This window comes from Cnephaeus nilssonii (assembly GCF_951640355.1).
Source record: "Cnephaeus nilssonii genome assembly, chromosome: 4".
NCBI classification, from domain to species: domain Eukaryota; kingdom Metazoa; phylum Chordata; class Mammalia; order Chiroptera; family Vespertilionidae; genus Cnephaeus; species Cnephaeus nilssonii.
This window is the reverse complement of record NC_137075.1, coordinates 68,933,972-68,958,527: the sequence shown is the minus strand read 5'-3', so window position 1 is coordinate 68,958,527 and position 24,556 is coordinate 68,933,972. Positions and strand designations below refer to the sequence as shown.

At 34.7% G+C, this 24,556-nt stretch overlaps 1 protein-coding gene across 1 annotated transcript in view; it reads left to right on the top strand.

The window, feature by feature from the left end:
* MAP4K5 (mitogen-activated protein kinase kinase kinase kinase 5) overlaps positions 1 to 24,556 on the top strand; it is a 109,441-nt gene that overhangs the window by 56,292 nt on the left and 28,593 nt on the right. The window contains exons 11-21 of the mRNA XM_079768429.1: positions 2,048 to 2,110; positions 4,346 to 4,427; positions 5,236 to 5,352; positions 11,400 to 11,478; positions 16,355 to 16,413; positions 17,545 to 17,612; positions 19,022 to 19,064; positions 19,675 to 19,828; positions 21,131 to 21,228; positions 21,407 to 21,448; positions 22,261 to 22,345. Of these exons, the coding sequence (XP_079624555.1) occupies positions 2,048 to 2,110; positions 4,346 to 4,427; positions 5,236 to 5,352; positions 11,400 to 11,478; positions 16,355 to 16,413; positions 17,545 to 17,612; positions 19,022 to 19,064; positions 19,675 to 19,828; positions 21,131 to 21,228; positions 21,407 to 21,448; positions 22,261 to 22,345 (890 nt within the window). The remainder of the gene's footprint in view (positions 1 to 2,047; positions 2,111 to 4,345; positions 4,428 to 5,235; positions 5,353 to 11,399; positions 11,479 to 16,354; positions 16,414 to 17,544; positions 17,613 to 19,021; positions 19,065 to 19,674; positions 19,829 to 21,130; positions 21,229 to 21,406; positions 21,449 to 22,260; positions 22,346 to 24,556) is intronic.

The window sequence follows — 24,556 nt, the reverse complement described above, 5'->3', positions numbered from 1 at the left end:
CCCTGCTCGATTGTATTACTATTCCTAAAACAACAAGGAGCGAACAGTATATACTGTCTGAAATCTTTTTTAAGTCATTACATTCATTCTTCTGTCAGTTGAACTTGTTTCTTTTTTTGTCTTAAGTAGATTCATAAACATGATAGACTGCAGATGAGATTTTTTTTAGTTGTTCATTTCAGCATGTTTTTTGTTGTTTTTTACTTTTCCTAGGGATAAAGAGGTGTGCTTAGTATAATTGTCATTTGCATTTAGGTTAAATTGTCTCAGAAAAAAAATTTGAGGGCCTTTGAAAGTTTTTAATATTTTGAGTGAAAAGATAAATTGGACTAAAATTTAAACTTTTAAAGTACATAGTATATAAAGTTAAAAAGAAAATCAACATAATGTGTAATTTGTTTTCCTCACATGATAGACAAAATAATATATATTACATAAGGAACTCATTCAAAGATTTTATAGGCAAAATATAAATTGTTTATGAGCAAGTACTAAAGAAACATGGAGAACTATTTGACTTCACAAGCAACTAAAGTTATACAAGTTAAGAGATATCTACATTTAGGTGAAATGTCAAAAAATGCAGACTTTTAGAAAAGTAATTTAGACATTATTTGTTATGGGCCATCCAAATGTTTCAGTAATTTCACTAAGAAAATGATACTTGGGAAATTATTCAGGAAAAAAACAACCTAAGGATTATCCATTTCTGGATAATGGGGGAGGGGGGGAATCTAAATGTCCAATAATTGGTGAGTTGTTAAGCAAATTATTTAGTAGTTAAGGGCAGCTATTACATAAAACAAAGCAACATGGGAAATTGATTATTAGTAAAAAAAAACAAAAAAAAAAGAAGAAGAAGAAAAAGCAGAACATAATATTACCTAATACAGTGATGTAGTAATTGGTTATTATTAAGATAATGACTAAAAAGAAGAGCAGAAAATTTCAAATAATATCTTAGGGTTGTAGGAGTATAGACCTTTATTTCTTTTTCAGTTTTCCTTTATATATGAACAAGAGGCCTGGTGCATGAAAATTTGTGCACTAACTGGCAGGGTGCTCCCTCAGCCCGGCCTGTCCCCCTCTCACAGTCCAGGAGTCCTCAGGGGAGGCAACCGGCCGATCAGGGGAAAGCCCCGCCGCCCCCATTACCCCACCACTGCTGCCTCTGCCAGCCATAGCTGCCTGCCCTCGGTCCTTACAGCCGCAGCTTTGTCCAGAAGGACGTTCGGCTGTCCGGTCTAATTAGCATATTATGCTTTTATTATTATAGATCAGTGGTTGGCAAACTGCAGCTCGTGAACCACCTGCGGCTCACGAGCCGCAGTTTGCCGACCACTGTTTAGCTTTTAAAATGAGAAAATATCTTTGATATTAAAAAAAAAAAGACTAAAGAGTTTGCTTAGAAACCTGGAAGGGGTTTTGTAGGAATTAGTGAAATAGAGCATTTTAGAACTTCCTTCTTAAATCCTTTATTCTTCAACCCCTATAGTCCATAGAAAACATAGAAAATGGGTCACAGGTAGACTTGCAGATAAAGAAAGTTCTCTTGTAGGTTGACTTCTGTATCATCATAATGAGAGGGTGTGGGAAATTATTGGCCTAAAAGGAAAACAGACTATGAAGTCAACATGATTTGCCTATAGACCCAAAATAATTATATAGGCAAATCTTCAGTTAAACATAAAACCTAATGTTAGGTGTGTTACAGAATGATATACAATTTATATAGATTTTTATCTAAGATAAAATATCAGTTATTTATTTACCAGTATGATCACAAAACTCTTCTCTAACATTTGGTAGCTTTGCCATGTGAATAAGAGCTTGTTTGAAATTTAAAGATCCTTTCTCTAGCCAGGGGAAATTTTCCATAGGTTTTCCAAAATATAAAAAAATTAATTTCCATATTTTATACCAGTTTTCATTAGTGTCTACCTATGTAGTAATCTTGTATAAATTTATTACAGAATATTCATCTGATTAGTAGATGTAGTAATAAAAGTATTTTGGTATTGCTCTTTAACTGAAGTTTTTATTTCAGGGCCCTCTTCTTAATGTCCAAAAGTAATTTTCAGCCCCCAAAACTAAAGGACAAAACAAAATGGTAAGTTAAATAATATATAGATTTATAGAATTTTACATTTGAAAGGGATACAGGTTTAGTTCTTGTATTTTATGGATAATGAAACTAAAGCCCAGAGGCATTAAACAACAGTTACCTAAAGTTACACATCTAATTTACTTACAGAGCTATGGTAAGGATCTAGGTTTTTCTGGTCAGTGTTCCTTTATAATGTGTTGCTCTCTTAAAAAATTCTGATCATGTTCTTATGTTTTGGCATTTTTGGGTAAGAGATGTGGTGAGGAAAGGATTTGAAATAAATACATTGACTTTGAAAAGTCATATTTTTACTCTGTACTTTCATTAATTACTTGGTGACTTTTATGGAAGAGATATGAAAAGTTTTCCCAGATATCATGACACTTAAATTAATCTTTAATGACTTTTCTCTGCCTTCCTTCCCTAATATTCTAAAAGGTTATTACTGCCCTGGCCTGTGTCCCAGTGGTTAGAGTGTTGGCCTGAGAACCAAAGAGTCTTGGGTTCGATTTCTGGTCAAGGGCACATACTCGGTTGCAAATTTGTTCCCCGGCATGTGGGAGGCAACCATTCAATGTCTCTCTCTTGCATCGGTATATTTCTCTCTCTTTCTCTCTTTCTCTCTCTCTCTCTCTCTCTCTCTCTCTCTCTCTCTCTCTCTCTCTCCCCCCCCCCCCGCTTTCCTCCAAAAAGAAAAGGTTATTACATATTTTCATTCTAATACCTTCTTTCTTATGAAAAGTAAAGCAGTTTGAATATTCTTATAGTTCATAAGGACATCTTCAATTGAATGATAAAAATTGAAAATTGTTTACCTGGTAATGTCTTTCCATACATTTAATTTTTAAAACGTATGCAAATAAGTTTCCAAGTTCTTAAATTCAGTTATTTTTTCATCTAGATTTACATGGGTCTCTTTTATGGTCCATGCCCCCCCCCCCAAATTCTGTATGTTCATATCTTATTTCAGATTCTGAGAGTCCTGTTCCCAAAAAAGGTTTATATTCTGCTAGCTGTATTCTTTTGTATTGACACAGGTTTCTTCCTATTCCTTGTCACCTCAAGTTCCTAAGCAATTAAAACTGGAGGGGTTTATGGCAGGAGGGACTGAATATTCATTCAGGAATGAATAACTATTAGCTATAACCACTGAATTCACAGATTCCAGAGGAGTCATTACCATTGGATACCTTTGCCAGTCTCAGATACTATGTAACTCCATGTTATCTCCTCCACAAGTCACCAAATGTAATGCAGTAATGTGATTTTTCTGAAGAGAAATGCTGAGTGTTTGCTGTCATTGGTAATAACTAAGGTTATTCTCTTTGGTTCTTGCCCAGTCCCTCTTCCAGTGGAATTTTGGCTATGGTGCAAATATCCATCTTTGCTATTAATTAATAATCCAAGCATGATTCCTTTAATTTATGTCATTTTCCCTGCTTCATCAACTCAGGTGGCAGGAAAACTCTTCTGCTTGCTAAAATCACTCCTTCTTTGCCCTTGTTTCTAAGAAATTCAATGACCTTTTAAAGGCTTTAAATAATCTTTTACATTACCCACCCTATCTCCTCACCATTCAACTCTTTTGGTGTAGCAGAACATTTACATACTACATAAATTAGGCAATAAGAAAAGGTCATTTTGATTTCTAAGTTTAATAGATTATGAATCCTGTAAGTGATACAGCTATGCATTTCTGCTTTTTACTGTATTTTTTAGAGCTCATATATTACTATTCTGTTAACTAATGGAATTTTACTTAAGAGATGGAACTAACACACATTTTCTTCTTTTTAAATACATTGTTATTTTTTTTTAGAGAGGGGGAAAATGGAGAGGGAAGGAGAGAGAGAGAGAGAGAGAGAGAGAGAGAGAGAGAGAGAGAGAGAGAGAGAAAGAAACATCCATGTGAAAGGGAAACATCAGTTGGCTGCCTCCTGCACGCCCCCTACTGGGGGTTGAGCCCGCACCCTGGGCATGTATGTGCCCTGACCAAGAATCTAACTGGCGACCTTCTGGTGCATGGGACAATGCTCAGCCAACTAAGCGACACTGGCCAGGGCATCAAGGAATATCTGTGCTTTGGGTTTTGTTTTTTGGCTTATATAGAGTTAAGAGACCTAAGGGGAAAAAATCATGTGTTTCAGACTTTTTAACTACTTGTAAGAACTTTATTTAGTAACACCAAAAAACTAACATTAGTGAAATATTTTTGTACATGTCTCCTTTTATTTTAAGGTCATCAACATTCCATAATTTTGTCAAAATAGCACTAACCAAAAACCCAAAAAAAAGACCAACTGCTGAAAGACTTCTGACTGTAAGTCATTGAAATTATAGGGGATTATAATTCTGTAGTCATGTCTTAATTAGGCATATCACTAGAACAAAGGTATTTAGGTTTTTTAATATAAAAATGTTAGTGATCTCTTAAAGCAGGGGTTAGCAAACTTTCTGTAAAGAGTCAGTAAATATTACAGGCTTTGTGGGCTGTATAGCCTCTGCCACAACTGTTCAGTTTTGCCCTTGTAACACAGAAGCAGCCATAGATAGCACATACAAATGGGTGTGGCTTTAACACCCAATAAAACTTTATTTACAAAAAGAGGCAGTGCACCATATTTTGCCCATGAACTGTATGTAGTTTGCCAACCCCTGCCATAGAGAAAACTATTAAAAATATTGCTGTCATATTAAAATTGCTTTTCTTGGATTCTTCTGTTAATTTATAGAATGCTCTGTGTGTATATGTGTTTGTTAAATATTTTTATAGTACAAAAAAATCAATGAGTATAGCAGTCTAAGAAAACTATTAAATGTCATCATTTCACTGTATGTCTTTGTACATTAACATAATTTTATCAGCATAATGACATGAGTAATGAATGTCATTGTTATAGCCAAAGTTTTACTTTTACTACCTTCTATGTTAATGTTATAAACTTATTCCACAAAGATTCTTTAGCTTTATAATATATAATTATGGATTCCATGATTAATAATTTATTTGTACTAGGAGGTTCCCATATACTTATCTCTGATATATACTGAATGGAAAAATACAAATAACGTTTCTGTAAGCCATAGATATAAAAGCATACTTATGAAATTGTTTTGTTTTCACTTAGCATACGTTTGTAGGACAGCCAGGTCTCTCTAGGGCCCTAGCAGTTGAACTTTTGGACAAAGTGAACAATCCAGACAACCATTCACATTACACTGAAGGAGACGATGATGACTTTGAGGTAAGGAGTATTTGCAATCTAATATCCTCCTATATGATAAAAGCCTAGGTGGTGTCACGCGCTCACACGATGCCCTCACGTGACAGCAGGGGAGGGCAGTTGGGGGCGACCAGGCCTGCAGGGGAGGGCAGTTGGGGTGATCAGGCCAGCAGGGGAGGGCAGTTGGGGTGATCGGGCCGGCAGGGGAGGGCAGTTGGGGGCGATCAGGCCAGCAGGGGAGCAGTTAGGGGCAATCAGGCAGGCAAGTAGGTGAGCGGTTAGGTGGCAGCAGTCCCAGATTGTGAAAGGGTGCAGGCCAAGCTGAGGGACATCCCCCGCCCCCGTGGATGAATTTTGTGCACCAGGCCTCTAGTTTGAAAATAAATGTTTAATATGGCCTTACAAGTTTGTTTTCTAATTCACTCTTTTAAGTTAGTTAAAACAGATTTAGCTACAAAGATTAATTAGCAGTATAAACTACACTTATCCTGAATATAATTACGACTTGATACTTTTCTTAAAAATTGTGGTATAATATACATAACATAATCATTTCTTAATCCTAGTTCTTTCCAGATTTTTGTAATTTCTTTATTATACAGGTCACTAACAGAATACAAATAATTTTTAAGAATTAAGTTGAGGTTCCCATAGAAATTTATTCTTTCCAATACTTGTTCAAAACTATTATTTTTTACATAATTACTTGCAGAGCTATTTATAACTGAAAATATTGTTGAATTATTTTGAATAGACCATATTTAACAATATAACTTGTAAATCAGGAATGAGGGACTTCTTGTCTGTATATAACTATGTTTTTTCACCAGTGTCTCTTCCTCTTTTTGATTCCTTTTTATTTTTGTGTTTCTTAAAATCTGTCCATTCATTTCTCTTTCTGCCTTTATTTCTTTTTTTATCTCTATCTTCATTTTTGGCCAGATTATGGAACTAAACTTTGTGTTATTATTTATTGAAGGAAATTTTCTACTTTATGTTCTTAAGATTTAATTTATACCATATAAGTATTATGGTTACTACTAACACTCATTGGGCAGTTATTGTGTGTCAAGTATTATTAGGCCAAATAATTTCCATGTTAACTCATCTAATACCCAGAACAGTCCTTTGCAATAGGTATTACTGTCCCCATTTTACAAATGAGGAAATGAAGAAGAAAGACTAGAAGTAATTTGACAAGATCATATGATTAGTCAGTAGTAGAATCAGGATTTGGATCCAGGCAAACTAATTCTAAAGCCTACTATCTTAGTTATTACACCATCATTTCTATGTATGTACTTAATAGAAAGAGTCATTAAGCAATCTTTGAAAACTAATCATTGAAAAGGAATCATTGCTACAGATATATGTAGTATAGTCTTATCATCGGTACCCAGTAAACATTTTGTTACATATTAAATGACATATTAAATAACAAAACTTCTCTTTAATTCCCCCATATTATTTTGCTTGGTTTCCAAATCTACTCTACCTTCTGAGATTTCTATTTCTGTTTAGTGATATCACCAGTCCTTGAAATATAAAAAAAACCTTGTGCCAGGCAGTTGGGGACACAGTGGTCTATGAGATTTGACACTGTTCCTGCCTTCAAAGAATGTATATGCCCTCAAAGGAAATTCAGAAATATAAACAAATAATTTACAAGTGTGATAACTATTATGGATTGATAAATACAAGATGCTATGGGGTCATATCATAGGGACAAGAAAGGACTCACTGCAGAAGTGATATGTATGCTAAAAACCTAAAGGGTAACTTGAATTAGAGGAAGAGAACAGGCAAAAGTGTTTTGAGCAGAGGGAATAATAGTATGTTTGAAGGCCTGGTGATTAAGAGAGAAAGCAGTGTATTTGATGAACTAGAGATAAGTCAGCCTTCTTAGAGCAGAAAACAAGGAAGGAAGTGGTGAGAGAGGAAGTTATAGAGCTAGCCATTTCAAGCCATGTTGAAAATTTTGGGCTTTAGCCTAAGGGCAATAGAAGCTATTAAAGGGTAAAGGAGTGACATAATTAGATACGCATTTTAAGATCTTTATAACTTCAGAATGGTAATTCCATTCCAGAAAACCTGTTAAGGGGCTTTGGAAGTTATTCTGAATAGAGATAATGGCATTTTAGACTAGGGTGGTAGAGCAAGAATGGAGAAAAGTGAACTAATTCAAGAATTATATGAGAGCCCTAGCCTATTTGGTTAAGTCGGCCAGTAGTACAGACTGAAGGGTTGAGGGTTCGATTCCAGTCAAGGGCATATACTAATGTGTCTCTCTCTGGCTCTCCACTTCCCCTCCCTTCCACTCTCTAAAAGAATCAATGGAAAAAATAACCCTCTGGTGAGGATTAACTAAACAAAACAAAAAAATTATTGTATATGAGAGAATCGGTGATGGGATGAAGACATGAGAATTGGGGGGGGGGGGGGGGGGAGGAGAATTATTCCAGAAAAGGGTTATTCCAGATTTTGACTAGAAAAGATTTGGGAAGAAAGATGAGTTTCATTTTATATATGGTAATCTTAATGTTGCACAAGACTTCCAAATGGAGAAATCTCATAAAAAGTGAGAGAGCTATGTGGTTATGTGGTTGTAGCTTGCAGAGAAAAGTTTGGACTAGAGATATGAATTTGAAAGGTATTAGATATAGATGTAGTTGATACCCTAAGGGGTAGGTATGATCACCCAAATAAGCGTGCAGAATGAGAAAAGAAGAGGGCCTAGGACAGCATCCTGAGATTTCTCCCACAATTCAAGAATCAATTAAGCTAAGGGGAATGGCAAAGGATTGATAAAGAACATTAAAATAAAGAAGGAAAGTCTTAATTAGAATACTGAAGTTGAGTTAAAGAAATCATTGGATATGGGTGGTAGAATTTGAATACTTTAAAAAGGTGAGGTGAATCTAGATTAGAATAGTTTGAAAGATAAGTATAGCAATTCATTTATGAAATTTAGTTGGGAAGTGGGGGAGTAGGATAGAGCGATAGCTAGAGAAAAATGAGTTCATAGGGGATTTATTGACTGTTTTATGTGTGGCAAAAAGTTTGAGCAAGATAAAGTGCTTATGAAAGGATCCGATAGAGATAGAAGAACCACGAGAAGCAAGATGAATTAGACAACATCCCTGAGAAGGAAAGAGAGGCTGAATTCGAGAAAAGAAAAAAACACTTCCCTTGCAATAGAGAGGGTAGCTGACAGTGTAGGTAGTAGGTTTCTAGTTGATGTTTCTGTTTTCTCTGTGAGGTTAGTAGCAAGGTTATCTCCTAAAGGTGGGTAGGAATATGGATGGGTTTGAAGAGTGTGGAGGTGTGTAGAGGTGACTTTATGGGTTAAGTGACTCGAGAAGTGTTTTGGGCAAAGCTGAAGCCTTACATGAGAGATTTTCAGTGTGTTCTGCTGTGTAATATTCATCCAGCAGTGATTTGTACCCCAGATGTAAACACAAAAATAGCTAGTTTAATTCATCTGGAGTTATCATTTTGGCATGCTAGTGTAGTGAAGGACCCTGAGACAAAGGGAATTTAGAATATTGGCAAGAGATTGCAGTTGTGGTCTGCCTGATATAAACTAAGTAGGAAGAAAAGTGAAGTTAGGAAAAATTCTGATAGTGAAAAAGTAATGGATTGATGGACTTGAGATTCTAATGTAAACATTATAAAGTTTAATGGGGACAAATAAGAGAGTGGATGAGAAGAAAGGATGAGAAGTTTGGAGTATTGTGTGAATTTCTATATCAGAATGAATGACAGGATTCAGGGTGGGATCTTAGGAGTAGAGAATGCATTGAAGAATGCCTCTAGAGATGAGGTCAGAAAATTTAAGGACAGTGGGGGTTTTTTTGTTGTTGTTTTTGTTTTTGTTTTTTAACAGTGAGCTTTTGAAGTCTGTTGGTATGATGGTGGGTTTTGAAATAGAGAAAAAAAAACATTGGCACTGTCTGAGTAATCAGTGAATGGGAGTCATCAGAAATTTGATAGGGGTTGAGCTGAAGGCATAGTTTCAAAAGAATCAGGAACTTACACAAAAGGGTGGAAGTAGTATGCATCTCATTTGATTTACTACAATATTCTTACTTAGTCTCCCTGATTCCAGTATTTCTTCCCACCATGCCCCTTACACATTCATCAGATTATTCTTTTTATATATATTTACATACATATATATATATATATTTTATATATATTTACATATATATATATATATATATATATATATATATATATATATATATATATTTTATTTCAGAGAGGAAGGAAGAGGGAGAAAGAGAGAGAAACATCAATGATGAAAGAGAATCATTGATCAGCTGCCTCCTGCACACCCTCTGGGGATCGAGCCCGAAACCCGGGCATGTGCCCTTGACTGGAATTGAACCTGGGACCCTTCAGTCCACAGGCTGACACTCTGTCCACCAAGCCAAACCGGCTAGGGCCAGATTATTCTTTTTTTAAAAAAAAAAAAAATGTTTTTATTGATTTCAGAGAGAGAGAGAGAGAAACATTGATGTGTGAGAGAGTACTTCGATTGGCTGCCTTCTGGGAATTGAGCCCACCTGCCATGTACCCTGATTGGGAATGGAACCAGCAACCTTTCGGTGCTTAGGACCATGCTCAAATGCTCAATCAACTGAGCCACACCAGCCAGGGCTATCAGACTACTCTTAAAGATGACTGGTGATGCCACCCCCTCTCTCTGTAAAATCTCCAAAAAATACCTTGCCAAGAAAATAAAATTAAGAGCCGTAACCTGACAATCCTGATGATCCTGCTCATCCTCAGACTCCTTCCAGCATTTTCATCTCTTCACTTAATCTTCATTATAGCCAAATAATAGCTAACTCCAGGTTGCGGGCTCGATCACCAGTGTGGGGCGTGCAGGAGGAAGCTGATCAGTGATTCTCTCCCATCATTGATGTTTCTATCTCTCTCTCTCTCCCTCTCCCTTTCTTTCTGTAATCAATAAAAACATGTTTTTTTTAAAAAAAAAAATAGTAATCTTTTTTTAGTAATAATCTTCTTAATGAATGGCACTTACCATTTTCTAATCTTATAAGTATTTGTGTCTTGTTTTCCTAGACTATAAACTCTTTGAAGATCTCTGGCTTTCTTTGAATCTCATATATTTTATACAGTATAGACATAGAATAAGTGAATAAACTTTTTTTAAATTTTTATTTATTGGGTTGTTTTTTTTAGAGTGAGAGAAGAAGGTGAGGAGAGAGAGGGGGGGAGAGAGAGAGAGACATCAATTTGTTCTACTTATTTATGCATTCATTGGTTGCTTCTTGTAAGGGCCCTGACCGGGGATCAAACCTGCAACCTTGGCATATCGGGACGATGCTTGAACCAACTGAGCTACCTGGCCAGGGCTAAGTGAATAAACTTTTAAAGTACCTTGGTGTTCATTATATTTTTTAATTTTTGTCCTATAATTTATTAGTAGGTAGTCATGTTTGTCGATAAGTGAATGTTTAATTTAAAAAGAGAAACTGAACTTTATCATTGAAATCTCTTTTTAAAACGTGAAGGGATTAAGAACTACATATTGGTTGTCACAAAATAGTCTTGGAGGTGTAAAGTACAACATAGGGAATCTACACTAATAAAAGAGAAACATGCAAATTGACCATCCCTCCGCTACGCCCACCAGCCAATCAGGAGTGAGTATGCAAATTAACCCAACAAAGATGGCAGATAATACTGTAGAAGGAAGCCAAGCACTGCAGAAGGGAGCGAAGCAGCGGAGAAGGGAGGGAGCAAGGCAGCAGAGAAGGGAGCGAAGTCTGCCGAGGCAGGCTTTGCTCCCTTCTCTGCTTCGCTCCGGCCGCAGGAAGCCCTATTCTTGCAGGAATCTTCCTGCAACTGGCCTCTAGTATAGTCAGTAATGTTGTAATAAGTATGGTGCCAGGTGGGTACTTGAAATATTGGGTGGATACTTTGTAAATTATATGATTGTCCAACCACTATACTGTACATCTGAAACTAATAAAAAATAATATTGAATATAAACTAATTGAAAAATAAAATTTTTAACTGTATGCTTATATCCACAGCCTCATGCAATCATTCGTCATACCATTAGATCTACAAACAGGAATGCCAGAGCTGAACGGACAGCTTCAGAAATAAATTGTATGTGTTTGGTATATATTTTCAATTGGTGGTTTGGGGGGTTGAGCTGGGTGTTCTTGTGGTTTTTTTGAATAATAAAGTCTCAAACCAGTTGAGGCTACATAATTTAACATATCAGAATACCTCTAAAATAGAGGTTGCTTTTCTGGTTTATAATGGAATTCCCTTGGGTTGCAATAAAATAGTTTTTCATTTTCTAATTACAAAGGTAATATATGTCCATTGCAGAAAATTTGCAAGAGGAAAAACTAGAAAATCAACATTGCCTATAATCACATCACTCATGTCAACCCACAGATAATATTTTGCTGAATTTTCTTCATGCTTTTCCATGTATATTTTTAGGTGGCTGAATTTATAATATACATAAAATTTTACTTAAGTATTTTCTTCATATTAGTCTAGCCTTTATAAACCATGTTTGATGGTTGCATCCTGTTCATTGAATTATCAACTTTATAGTTGAACAGTTTCTTATTGTTGGATATTTGGCTTGGTTTTAGTTTTTTAGGCAGTTTAACATTAACACTAATGTGAGTCTTTTCTAAAATGCATGTTTAAAAAGGGAAATTGCCCTAGCCAGTTTTGCTCAGTGGTTAGAGAGTCAGCCTGCAGACTGAAGGGTTTCAGGTTTGATTCCAGTCAAGGGCAAATAACTCGGTTCCAGGCTCAATCCCCAGCCTGAGTTGGGGAGTGTGCAAGAGGCAACCAGTCGATGTGTCTCTTGATGTTTCACTCTCACATTGATGTTTCTCTCTCTGTCTCTCCCCCTCTCTTCCATTCTCACTAAAAAATCATGGAAAAATACCCTCAGGTGAGGATTAAATAAACAAATAAAAGGAAATTGATTTTTATTCAATAAATCATTGACAGATAAAAGTTTTGTATCAACAATATTTGTCATTTTAGCCATAGTAATTTAGAAAATAGAGTTGCAAAGAAGTTTTAAGTATGGGTATATTGATTTATATGCATACTTGTTTCAAAAAGATTTAAAGTAGTTTATAGTACAATAAGATATAAATAAAATTATAAACCATAATGGAGGAAGATAACTTATTAAGTATTTAGGTTAATTAGAATTATTGCAAATGAGCATTTCAGATTAGTTTTCTTGAACCCAAATATTTCTAGCTTTCTGGATACAGCATCAGAAATATAGGTCAATGGAGAGTTAGAAATATCCTTCCATATCAGTTGTTTCAGTCCTGTCTATTTATAGTTAAACCAGTAATTCAAGATTTTATCTCTTTGTTAGTCCCAGATTGATGATGTTATTATGCTACCTTCTTACGTAATCCCAAGTTAAATCTCTAGGCTTCAGATACCAGACAGAAAAGTAGCAAGGTTGATGTTCCATTATAAAGCTTTCTCTATTTTATGCAGCTGTATAGTATTCAATTAATGTAGTCTAATTTATACATCTTTTCTTGTATAGCTTTGGGGTTTTGTGTTATGTGAAGCAAGGCCTTCCTGATGTTAAGGTTATAAGGTTATATTGTAGCCATGTGTCCACCATCCTAAGTCAAATCTGTCACCTTATATTAGTATCCCCTTCTCTCCCCACCCTCTTCCCTCTGACAGCCACCACACTGCTGTTTGTGTTCATGAGTTTCAGTTTTATACCTCACATATGAGTGAAATCATATGGTTCTTAGCGTCTTCTGACTTATTTCACTTAGCATAATGTTCTCAAGGTCCATCCATGTTGTTGCAAATGGTGCTATTTCATCCTTGCTTATGGCTGAGTAGTATTCCATTGTGTATATGTACCACATCTTCTTTATCCAGTCCTCTATTGCAGGACACTTTGGTTGTTTCCATGTCTTGGCCACCATGAATAATGCTGCAGTGAACATAGGGGTGCATATATCTTTGTGAAACATGATTTCGAGGTTTTTGGGTATATACCCAGGAGTGGGGTTGCTGGATCATAGCTCTATTCATTTTTTTTTAATTTAAATTCTTTATTGTTTAAAGCATTACACAAGTCTCCTTTTTCCCCCATTGACCTCTCCCCAGCTGCCGCCAGGCCCCTCCCCTGTCTGTGTCTATTAGATATGCTCATATGTGTGCATACAAGTTCTTATAGCTCTATTCTTAAATTTTTGAGGAATCACCAGACTGCTTTCCATACTGACTGTACCAGTCTACATTCCCACCATCAGTGAATGAGAGTTCCCTTTTTTCTACAACCTCTCCAACACTTGTTATTGCCTGTTTTGTTAATAATAGCAACTCCTAATATGTGTAAGGTGGTATCTCATTGTAGTTTGTAGTTTTAATTTGCATTTCCTAATTGCCAGTGAAGTTGAACATCTTTTCTATATCTAATAGAACAATATATCTATTGGCTGTTCATATGTCTTCTTGGGAGAGGTGTATTTTCAGGTCTTCTGCCCACTTTTTGATTGGGTCGTTTGTTTGGTGTTGAGTTTTATGAGTTCTTTATATCTTTTAGAAATTAAACCTTTGTCAGAGCTACTGTTTGCAAATATCATCTCCCGTCTGGTTGGCTGCCTCTTTGTTGTAAGTTTCTTTTGCTGTGCAGATGCTCTTCAGTTTTATATAGTCCCATTCATTTATTTTTTGCCTTTACTTCCCTTGCCTTTGGGTTCAAGTTCATAAAACGTTCTCTACCACTCAGGTCCATAGTTTGGTACCTATATATTCTTCTATGTGATTTACTGTTTTGGGTCTTATATTTAGATCTTTGGTCCATTTTGAATTAATTTTTGTGCATGGGGACAAACTGTAATTCAGTTTCATTTGTTTGCATGTGGATGTCCAGTTTTCCCAGTACTATTTATTGAAGAGACTATCTTTACCCCATTGTTCGTTTCTGGCTCCTTTGTCAAAAATTACCTGCCCATATATTTGTGGGCTCTCTATTCTCTTCCATTGATCTGTGTGTCTGTTTCTCTGCCAGTACCATGCTGTTTTGATAATCGTAGCTCTGTAGTATAATTTGAAGTCAGATAGTGTGATGCCTCCAGTTTTGTTCTTTTTTCTCAGGATTGCTTTGGCTATTCAGGGGCTTTTGTAGTTCCATACAAATCTGATGATTTCTTGTTCTATTTCTTTAAAAACTGACATTGGGATTTTGATGGGGATTGCATTAAATCTGTATATTCCTATGGCCATTTTAACTGTTGATTCTTCCAATCCATGAACACGGAATATTTTTCCATTTTGTTGTGTCTTTTTCAGTCTCTTTTAATAATGCTTTGTAATTTTCAGTATATAGGTCTTTCATATTCTTTACGTTTATTCCTAGGTATTTTATTCTTTTGGTTGCAATTGCAAAAGGAATTGTTTTTGTTTGTCTTTTCATTTCTTTTTTTTTTTTTTGAAGTTTTGTTGTTAGTATACAGGAAAGCAATGGATTTTTGCACATTGATTTTGTATATTACAACTTGACTAAATATTTGTTTATTGGGGCTTTTTAAAAAATATATTTCATTGATTTTAGAGAGGAAGGGAGAGGGAGAGAGAGATAGAAACATCAATAATGAGAGAGAATCATTGACTGGCTGCCCACCTGCACACCCCCTACTGGGGATTGAGCCTGCAACCCAGGTATGTGCCCTTGGCCGGAATTGAACATGGGATCCTTCAGTCCCCAGGCAACACTCTATCCATTGAGCCAAACCAGCTAGGGCAATTGGTGGTTTTTTGTGTTTTTTTTTTTTTTAATTTTTATTGTTGAGAATATTACAGATGCCTCCATTTATCCCCCCATTGCCCTCCTTCACCCGGGTCCCAACCCACCCCAGGCCTTAATTTTTTATTTTTATTTTTTTTAATATATTTTTATTGATTTCAGAGAGGAAGGGAGAAGAAGAGAGAGATAGAAACATCAGTGATGAGAGAGAATCATTGATCGGCTGCCTCCTGCATGCCCCATAATGGGGATTGATCCCACAACCCGGGCATGTGCCCTGACCAGGAATCAAACCATGACCTCCTGGTTCACAGGTCAATGCTCAACCACTGAGTCATGCCGGTTGGGCCCAGGCCTTAATTTTAATTTCTTTTAGACACATTAGATTTTAGAATTTTAAAATTCTGTGTATCTTATGAATAAGTAATATGCCATCCTTTTCTCTGTTTTAGAACATTTCATATAAAAGAAGTACTCTTAATCCTAAAATCATTCTGACTAGGCCAAATAAAATACACATTTATCAAAATATAATATTAAATTCCTGTATACCATTGTAACATTTAACTTGACTAAGTATCATTTGTGGGTTGTTGGTTTTTTAAAATATTTTTATTGATTTCAGAGAGGAAGAAAGAGGGAGAGAGAGATAGAAACATCAATGATGAGAGAGAATCATTGATTGGCTGCCTCCTGCACGCCCCCCACTTGGGATCGAGCCCGCAACCCAGGCATGTGCCCTTGACTGGAATCAAACCTGAGACCCTACAGTCCGCAGGCCGACACTCTCTCCACTGAGCTAAACCAGGCAGGGCTTGTGGGGTTTTTTTTAGAGAATTCTAAGTAATTTGGGGGTCGGTGGTTCATCCCTACCATAAAGTTATAGCTTAAATTTGTCTCAAAACAGAGTCTACAGCCTAGAGAACATCCTTAAAGTGTTTTTAAATCTTTTAAAATCCTTTGTCATCTACTCTTAGTTTTTAAAAATCTCTTATACTTAAAAAGTGCTATTAATTTTTAGACTCAGACCAAGAATTAATAGAGTAGTTAGGATGATTCCACATTGTTACTTTCTTTTGGTAAACATAAAGTAAGGGGTACTCTTATGGTTAAAAAAAAAAGAGAGAGAGATTTTGTCTTTTCTTCTTTCCTTTCTTCTCTCTTACTTTCCGGTAAAATAGATTTTTTGAATATCTATTATATATTTTGCAGTTGACAAGTTACAGTTTGAACCTCCTTTGAGAAAAGAAACAGAGGCACGGGATGAAATGGTAGGAATTATGACTTTAAAGTATTTTACACACTAAAATTTGAGAAAACTTATAGTTAGGCATACTTTGGCCATGGAACAAAGTAATGTTCTCTTAAGCATTAATTTTGATAGTGTACTTTACACATTAAAATTCAAAAAAGCCTACATTTAGGTGTATTTTTTCCTAGGGTAAAATGTGTAATATAACATTTTAACCATTTATTTGGACCCTTCTGAGGTCTTTTGAAGAACTTGCATGAAGTTATTAAGTACTGTATATGGATTTTGATACTCAGCTTTAAGCTCTCAGAATTTTTTTTTCTTATTGATTCTTTTTGGTTTGTCGTACATTATTGCATTGGCTTACTATTTTTAATAGTTATCTGTTAATATAGGTTATTTTTAAACTATTGCTCTTATTCTGCAATTACTATTTAGTTAACTCTTTCCTTATCTGAAAGGAAAGAAGTAGATAGAACAAGATATTATTAGAGTCAGCCTCGATATTATCTTAACCTACTTTATATTAATAAAAGAATAATTTCTAGAGTAATTGTCTTCTGTTCATGGACCTCTTCATCTTACTTAACCTTTAGAAGTGGTGTTCTACTATATACAGTGTGGGGCAAAAGTAGATTTACAGTTGTGAGTACACAAAACAGAATTTATTCTTGTATTATTATTTCTTAATTACTGTATTATTTTCCATATGAACAATTAAACCTACTTTTGCCCCACCCTGTACATTGCTGTATAATAAACTCTCAATGTCTGAACTAGTAGGAAAAAATAATAGCACAATAAATTAATGATAGTATGATGTTTAGTTCTCAGTGCTAATGGAGTAGTGATGCAAATGATTCAAAGTTAGGTTTTTCCGTTTTACTTCTGACCAAATGAGCTTATTGGTAAAGAGGGCTTGTTACACTTGAAGCTATATATATTATGTTTATGGACTTTCTAAATTTTAGCCAACTGATGAGTCATTGACCTAAATATGTCAAATTACAGTTAATCTAGCTGGAGATTAAAAAATTGATTGAAAGCCAAGATGATTAGCAATCATGACACTAAATTATTTTTTTAATCAAATACAATAATTAGTATTTGTTTTAAGGTAACATTTTAAACTAAATTTTTACTTCCACAGGGAGTATCATCAGACCCAAACTTTGTACTACAGTGGAATCCTTTTGTTGATGGTGCAAGTACTGGAAAGTAAGTTGTTCACTAATATAAAACTTTATTTTACTTGATTACATAAGAGCAGTATTGGGGTGGGGATGTGATTTATCCTAATAAGCTTTCATTTACATTCTTCAAAAAGTTGTACGAGGCTTCTTGTCTTTGTAAAATTTCTGACTTTTTTTTATTACCAAAATGCATTATGTGTAGATTCTTAAGATTTTTGATTTTTGCACTTTAAATTAGAATATAGTATGTGTAATGTTAATATACTGAAAGATGAACCACAAGACATCATGGGGGAAAAAAATACTATAGTGGAAGTAAAAAAGTCCCAGTTTCATCTCTGCAATGTAGTTACTTCATATTCTAGACCTGTCTTCCCTCAGTAATTGACAGGGGTAGCCTAGGTGAGTTGTTTCAAACCTGTTTATGCATTGCAGTACCTAGAGAGCTTTTTGAAATACAGATTCCTGGGCTCCCATATTAGACCTATAATCTAGGGTTGGTAAACTGGTTTATAATCCACATTTTACCCACTGCGTATTTTTTGTACAGCCCACAAACTAGAATGGTATTTACATATTTTAATGATTGAAAAAAATAAAACAGTGATATTTTGTAATATTCTAAAATTATGTGAAGTTTAAGTTTCAGTGTCCATAGATGAATGTTTATTGGAACATCACCATGCTCATTTGTTTATTTATTATCTATGGCTGCTTTCATGATACAACAAAAGAGTTAAGTAGTTGTGACCACTGTATGGTTTGGAAAGCCTACAGTATTTACTGTCTGGCCCTTTACAGAAAAAGTTTGCCAACGCTGTCTATAGAACACAGTCTTTGGGACTGGAATTAAAGAATCCTGAAAGCTTTTTAATTGATTGTAGTGACTGTAGATAAGTGTATGGGACCAGTAGGCTAGATCAATGATTCTCAATCTTTGATGTGCCTGGATGCTCACCTGGAGATCTTGTTAAAATGCAGATTCTGAGTCAGTGGGCTAGAAAGTGCATTTATAAAAGTTTCTAGGCGATGCCAATGTTGCTGATCTGTTTACCCCCAATTAGAGCAGCAAAGGACTTGATATGGCCATTTGAAACTGTGATTCACTGTGGGTTTCAACTCTAAGATTCTGGCTCTGTGTTTTCCTACTAAGTTTAATTTAGTTTTTATTATATATTAATTGTTGCCAACCATAACTCTAAAGTAAAAAAGCCTTTTCTTCAGTGTATAAAAATCTCTGTTTTTTTGTTATACTAATACAGTTTGACAGAATGAGATCTTAGGTTTTCTTATAGATTTTTAAAATACTGTGTACCATGATCTAATTGTATTTTCTGTTCCCTAAATATAAATAGATTTTAATGTACATTTAATAGTGTATCTATGTTATGATAATTTATCACCATCTAAATTGCATTTTTCTTTTCATATTAGATCAACCTCAAAACGGGCAATACCACCTCCCCTTCCTCCTAAGGTGAGCTGTTGATAGATTTTAAATAATAAATCTGTTTAAATAAGAAAGTAATTAAAATTTTAAAATAATGTTATTGAATTTTTAAAAATTATTTTAGATGCAGTTTTATTTGAGAGGTGATATGGAGATGTAAAGTATATATTAAAGAATATTTCATAAGAAATAAGATTTTAATAGCTATTAGAAAAAGGCAAAAATAGGTTATTACTCACTTGAAAAAATACTTGGCTGCATGGAGAGGAATCATTACATTCCTGCTTTATTACTACAATTTGACATTTCAGTAGAGTCATACTTCATTAAGTCATTTTCTTGCTTGTTTCTAGATATTAAATATTTTATGCCTTATTTACATAATTTTATTAGTTATAAAACTTTTATCAACTTAAGCTATGGTTGATTAAAAATCACATGGCAAATTTATGGCTATGTTGAGACAGTAACTCAACTCTTGCTTACTTTGCTTATAGTTCAGTGAATTGAACTCTATAGAAGAAAGAAAAATAGGCATGTCCTCTTCCCCCTAAAGTCTTTGATACATAATGATAATGAAGTGTTACTGTTTTATATTCAAATTTATTAAAGTACTTTTGTATCTTATTGTCACTAGCCAAGAATAAACAGTTACCCTGAAGACAACCTCCTAGATGAAGAAAAATCATCAACTATAAAACGTTGCCCTGATTCAGAGAACAGAGCTCCCCAAGTTCTCAGAAGACAGAGTAGCCCAAGTTGTGTTCCTGTAGCTGAGACTTCCTCTATTGGTATGGCTAGCAGTATTGGCAGCCCTGGAGTACATACAGCTAGATATTATGATCTGGGCAAATATATGAAAGTGAAAATTGAAAAGAAAGTCATTTTGGTCATGTTTTAAAGAATGTCTTTTTTCTTTAGTCAATTTTATTAGTCTTTAAATCTTTGTGAAATTTCTTTAAAATTCCACATATGTGGGCTATACATAGATTCAGTCCAATTCAACCCTAATTTGATTCCTCACTAAATATTGCAGGATCTAGAAAGATGAATGGATGTTCTGCCATCCAGCAGTTCAGGATCTATAGTAGAAGTTATACCTATGTACATATAACATTAGACAAGACAGTTTGTATAAGTGTCTTCTACAGTAATTAACTATATGCAATAGAGGATGAGAGATATCTGAGAGAGATAAGGATAAGGGAGAGGAAGTGAGCCCTTGCAAAGTATTTAAGGGCTTGGTGAGCCTTCAGTAGGTGGAGCCAGTGCTGGCAGGCATTCTTGGAGAACAAGAAAGAATGAACAAATGCACTGAAGCAGGAAAATTTGAATGTGTTGGAAATACAGTCTAATATGGTAGAAGTGTGAACTTTTAAAGGGTATGTACTGGGAGATTGGACCAAAAAGATAGAATGAAGTTCAATTATGAAAGGCCTTGAATATCAGCATCAATAGGTCAGATTTTGTTTTTCTCACATATGAAAAGACATTTGTTGTTTTCATGCATTTAGATCACTGCTAAAGATGCTATGCTACCTGTATAGAATCCAGAGAAAGGAGCAAAAGATACTTTAACTTGTCTGGCAGAGAATATTTCCCAATAAAGGACTACCCAATATTACGCTAAGTGAAATAAATCGGCGAAAGACAAATACCATATAATTTCACTTATATGTGTAATCTACAAAACAAAAACAAATGAACAAACAAAATAAAAACAGGTTCATAAATATAGAGAGCAGACTGATGGTTGCCAGAGGTGAGGAGTGATTTGGAAGGCTGGATGAAAAAGGCGAAGGGATGAAGAGTACAAATTGCTGGTTATAAAATAGTCACGGGAATGTAAAATACAGCATAGAGAATATTGTCAGTAATATTATAATAACTAAATATGGTGCCAAGTGGGTACTTGAGATATGGGGGAGTGGGGCGATCACTTTGTGAAGTATATACTTGTTTAACCACTATGTTGTACACCTGAATGTAAACTGTAAAACTGAAAAACAAGTAGTGGGGGAAAGGGAAAGTTGTTTTTTAAGGAAAGTACTTATTTGCATGGTTCTTCAACTTTTAACCATGATTCTCTTTAGGAAATGGTGATGGTATTTCAAAACTGATTAGCGAAAATACAGAAGGATCAGCACAAGCACCACAGCTCCCACGAAAAAAGGACAAGCGAGAGTTCCCTGTAGGTATAACAGGCACTTGGTTATTAGTGGTAACTAATGCTGTATTTATCATATAAGGGGCATAGTCTATTAAATTGAAAAATTTAAATAACTAAATTTCAAAATTTATAAAGTTTTTTTAAGGCTTAAGAGGTCTTACAGTATTAATATATATATATATTTTTTTTTTAATCACAGAAACCAGTCATCAATGGCCTCCCGCCCACCCCAAAAGTGCTGGTAAGAAATATTTTTATATTAATTACTTACCAATTTTTATCTCCTTAGAAGCAGCAGCAGATTGTTTATTGAGCCATTGAATGGAAAGGTTTATAAAATACAAAGGCATTAAATGTATTTGGGTATACCATATACCCTAATTTGAGTGAGTTAGATAGAATTTGGAGTTTCACTTTTTATAAATATGGGCAGTTGGGTTCTCAGATTAGCCTACAAAGGCCAATTTAATTTTAATGTGATGATATTAATGGTACTGTGTCCTCTTCATTATATGGATTAAATATTTTTCTACATATGAAACCATTTTCACATTGAACTATGCACAATGAAAAAATACAGGGACACTTTTGTTAATGCTTGTTCTTGGGTCTTTTGGTAGAACCTACCATATGAATAGGATGCTTTATAAATTGTACTTTTTTATTTAGTAAAGTCTAACATATAGTATAAATATTAGTCTTATGAAAGAATTATAGCACAATGATTACTCAGTAAAATCATCCATTGTTTCACATTATTAAATGTTAGTCCTAAAAAAGCAGTGACTTAAAATTCCTAGGATATCATTAACATGAGTAGATGTTTTGATAAATTTGATATTTTTGCCCTAAAATATGGATTACACAGGAAAGATTATGAGACCCTATTGGTAGAAGGGGTTAAATAACATAGAAATACGAATTTTGTTTTGTAATGAAGCTATAAGTGTATGTAAATAAGAGTCAGTTTAACATTTCATAATAATCTTAGCCATTTTCTAAGAATATACAAAATTAATCAAATAAGTCAACATTTTTTTCTTTATAAATAAGATGGGAGCATGTTTTTCCAAAGTTTTTGATGGCTGCCCTTTGAAAATTAACTGTGCAACATCCTGGATACATCCTGATACAAAAGGTAAAATTTCTGAACTTTTATATACATCTCCAATAAAATACTTGTATGGGAAGGGACCTTATGATCAGTGAACTGAGGTTGTTACTTTAAAATATGACTTAGAGCCTAGGTGGTTTGGCTCAGTGGATAGAGCAGCAGACTAGAAGGGTCCCCAGTTTGATTTTGGTCAAGGACATGAACCTTGGCTGCAGGCTCTATCCCGGCTCTGGTTGGGGTGCGTGCGGGAGGCAACCAATCGATGTGTCTCTCACATCGATGTTTCTTTCTCTGTGTCTCTTCCCCTCCCTTCCACTCTCTCTAAAGATCAGTGGAAAAATATCCTCGGGTAAGGATTAACAACAACAAAAAATATGACTTAGATATTAAATAGTGTAGGTACCTGCAACACTTAAGTAGGTTAATAGAGTTTTTATTTAAAACATTAGAATGTAGGAGTATACATACAGGAACTGACCCCGCCAGCATGGCTCAGTGGTTGAACGTCGACCTATGAACCAGGAGGTCATGGTTTGATTCCCAATCAGGGCACATGCCCGAGTTGTGGGCTCAATCCCCAGTGTGGGGTGTGCAGGAAGCAGCCAATCAATGATTTCTTTCATCATTGATGTTTCTATCTCTCCCTATCCCTTCCTCTCTGAAATCAATTTATATATATATATATATATATATATATATATATATATATATAAAGTATACAGGAAATGTTCCTGATTAAAGGAGACCAAAGAGACATCACAACTGATTACAATCATACTTTGGGATTTTCTTTTATGTAAAAAGACAGTGCTTGGACAGTTGATAATCTCAATATTATTTCACTGTAAATGTCCTGATTTTGATCATTGTATTGTGATTATATAAGAAGTTGTTCTTTTTCTTTAAGAAATGTACACCGAAATACTTAGGAGCAAAAGGGCATTAGGCTTGTAACTTATCTGAAGAAAAAAAAAGTTCAGCAAAAAATGTGTTTATGGAGAGAAAGAAGGATAAAGCCAAAGTAGTAAATGTTAACAGATGTGGGATCTTGTGTGAAGGACATTCAGGAATTCTTTGTACTATTACAACTTTTCTGCAAGTGTGAAATAATGGCAAATAAATTTTATTTTTAAAAATTTAGACTACATTTTTAAAGTGAGAAAGCATAATACATAGAGGCAAAAATTTGGAATCAAACAGATCTGGGTTTGAATTCCCGCTTTGTCATTACTGTGTGACTTGGGAAAGATACTTTGGTTCAGTATGATCATTTATAACAGAAAACTGTTACTATAACTCACCTTGTTGCAAGGAAGCAGAGCCTGCCTGGGTGTCTGGTAATTAGCAAACAGAAATTAGGTAGTAGAGGGTGTTCAGGAAATGTTCGTTTCCATTTCAACACAGTAATAAGACAGGTCATATCATATAATTTCCTGCTTTAAATGTCATTATTTCAAAATATAACAAGAAAATATTTTTAACAGTAAGGAAATTTATATTTTTGTGTATGTGTTTGTACATTTTGATATAATTTCGAACTTACAGAAAAATTAGAAAAATAGTGCAGGAAACTCAGAATTATTGATTGTATCTATTTTGCCCCATTTGTTTTACTATACTCTATATGTGTGTTTTTTTTCTGAATCACTTGAGAATGAATTGAAAACATCATGCTCTCTTCTCCTGAAATTTCCCCTATATTTCTTAGGAACAAGAATCATCTCTTACATAACCACAATACAATTATAAAGATCAGAAAATTTATCAGTGATATAATACTATTTTTTAATCCACAATGCATATTTAAGTATTATTAATTACCCCAATAATACCTTTTATCATTTCCACCCTTTCTCCTCCCCTCACCCCCAGTTCAAAATTCAGGGTCACATGTGACAGGTAGCTACCATGTCTCTTTAGTCTATGTTAGTCTGGAACAGTTTATCAACCTTTCCATCTCTCTCTTGATCTTGGCATTTTTGAGGCTACTTAGTTTGTAGAATGTCCCTTAATTTGGGTGAGTCTTCATGCTTAGATCAGGTTATGCATTTTGGGCAGGAATATCACAGAAGTGTTATTGTGCTCTTCTCAGTGCATCATATCAGCTTGTCCAAATACTAGTGACATTAACATTGACCAGTTGTTTTAGGCCATGTTCACTAGCTAGATTCTCTACTGTCGAGTTACTGTTTATTCCTTTCTAATAAATAAGTACTTATTTTCCCAAACTAATCT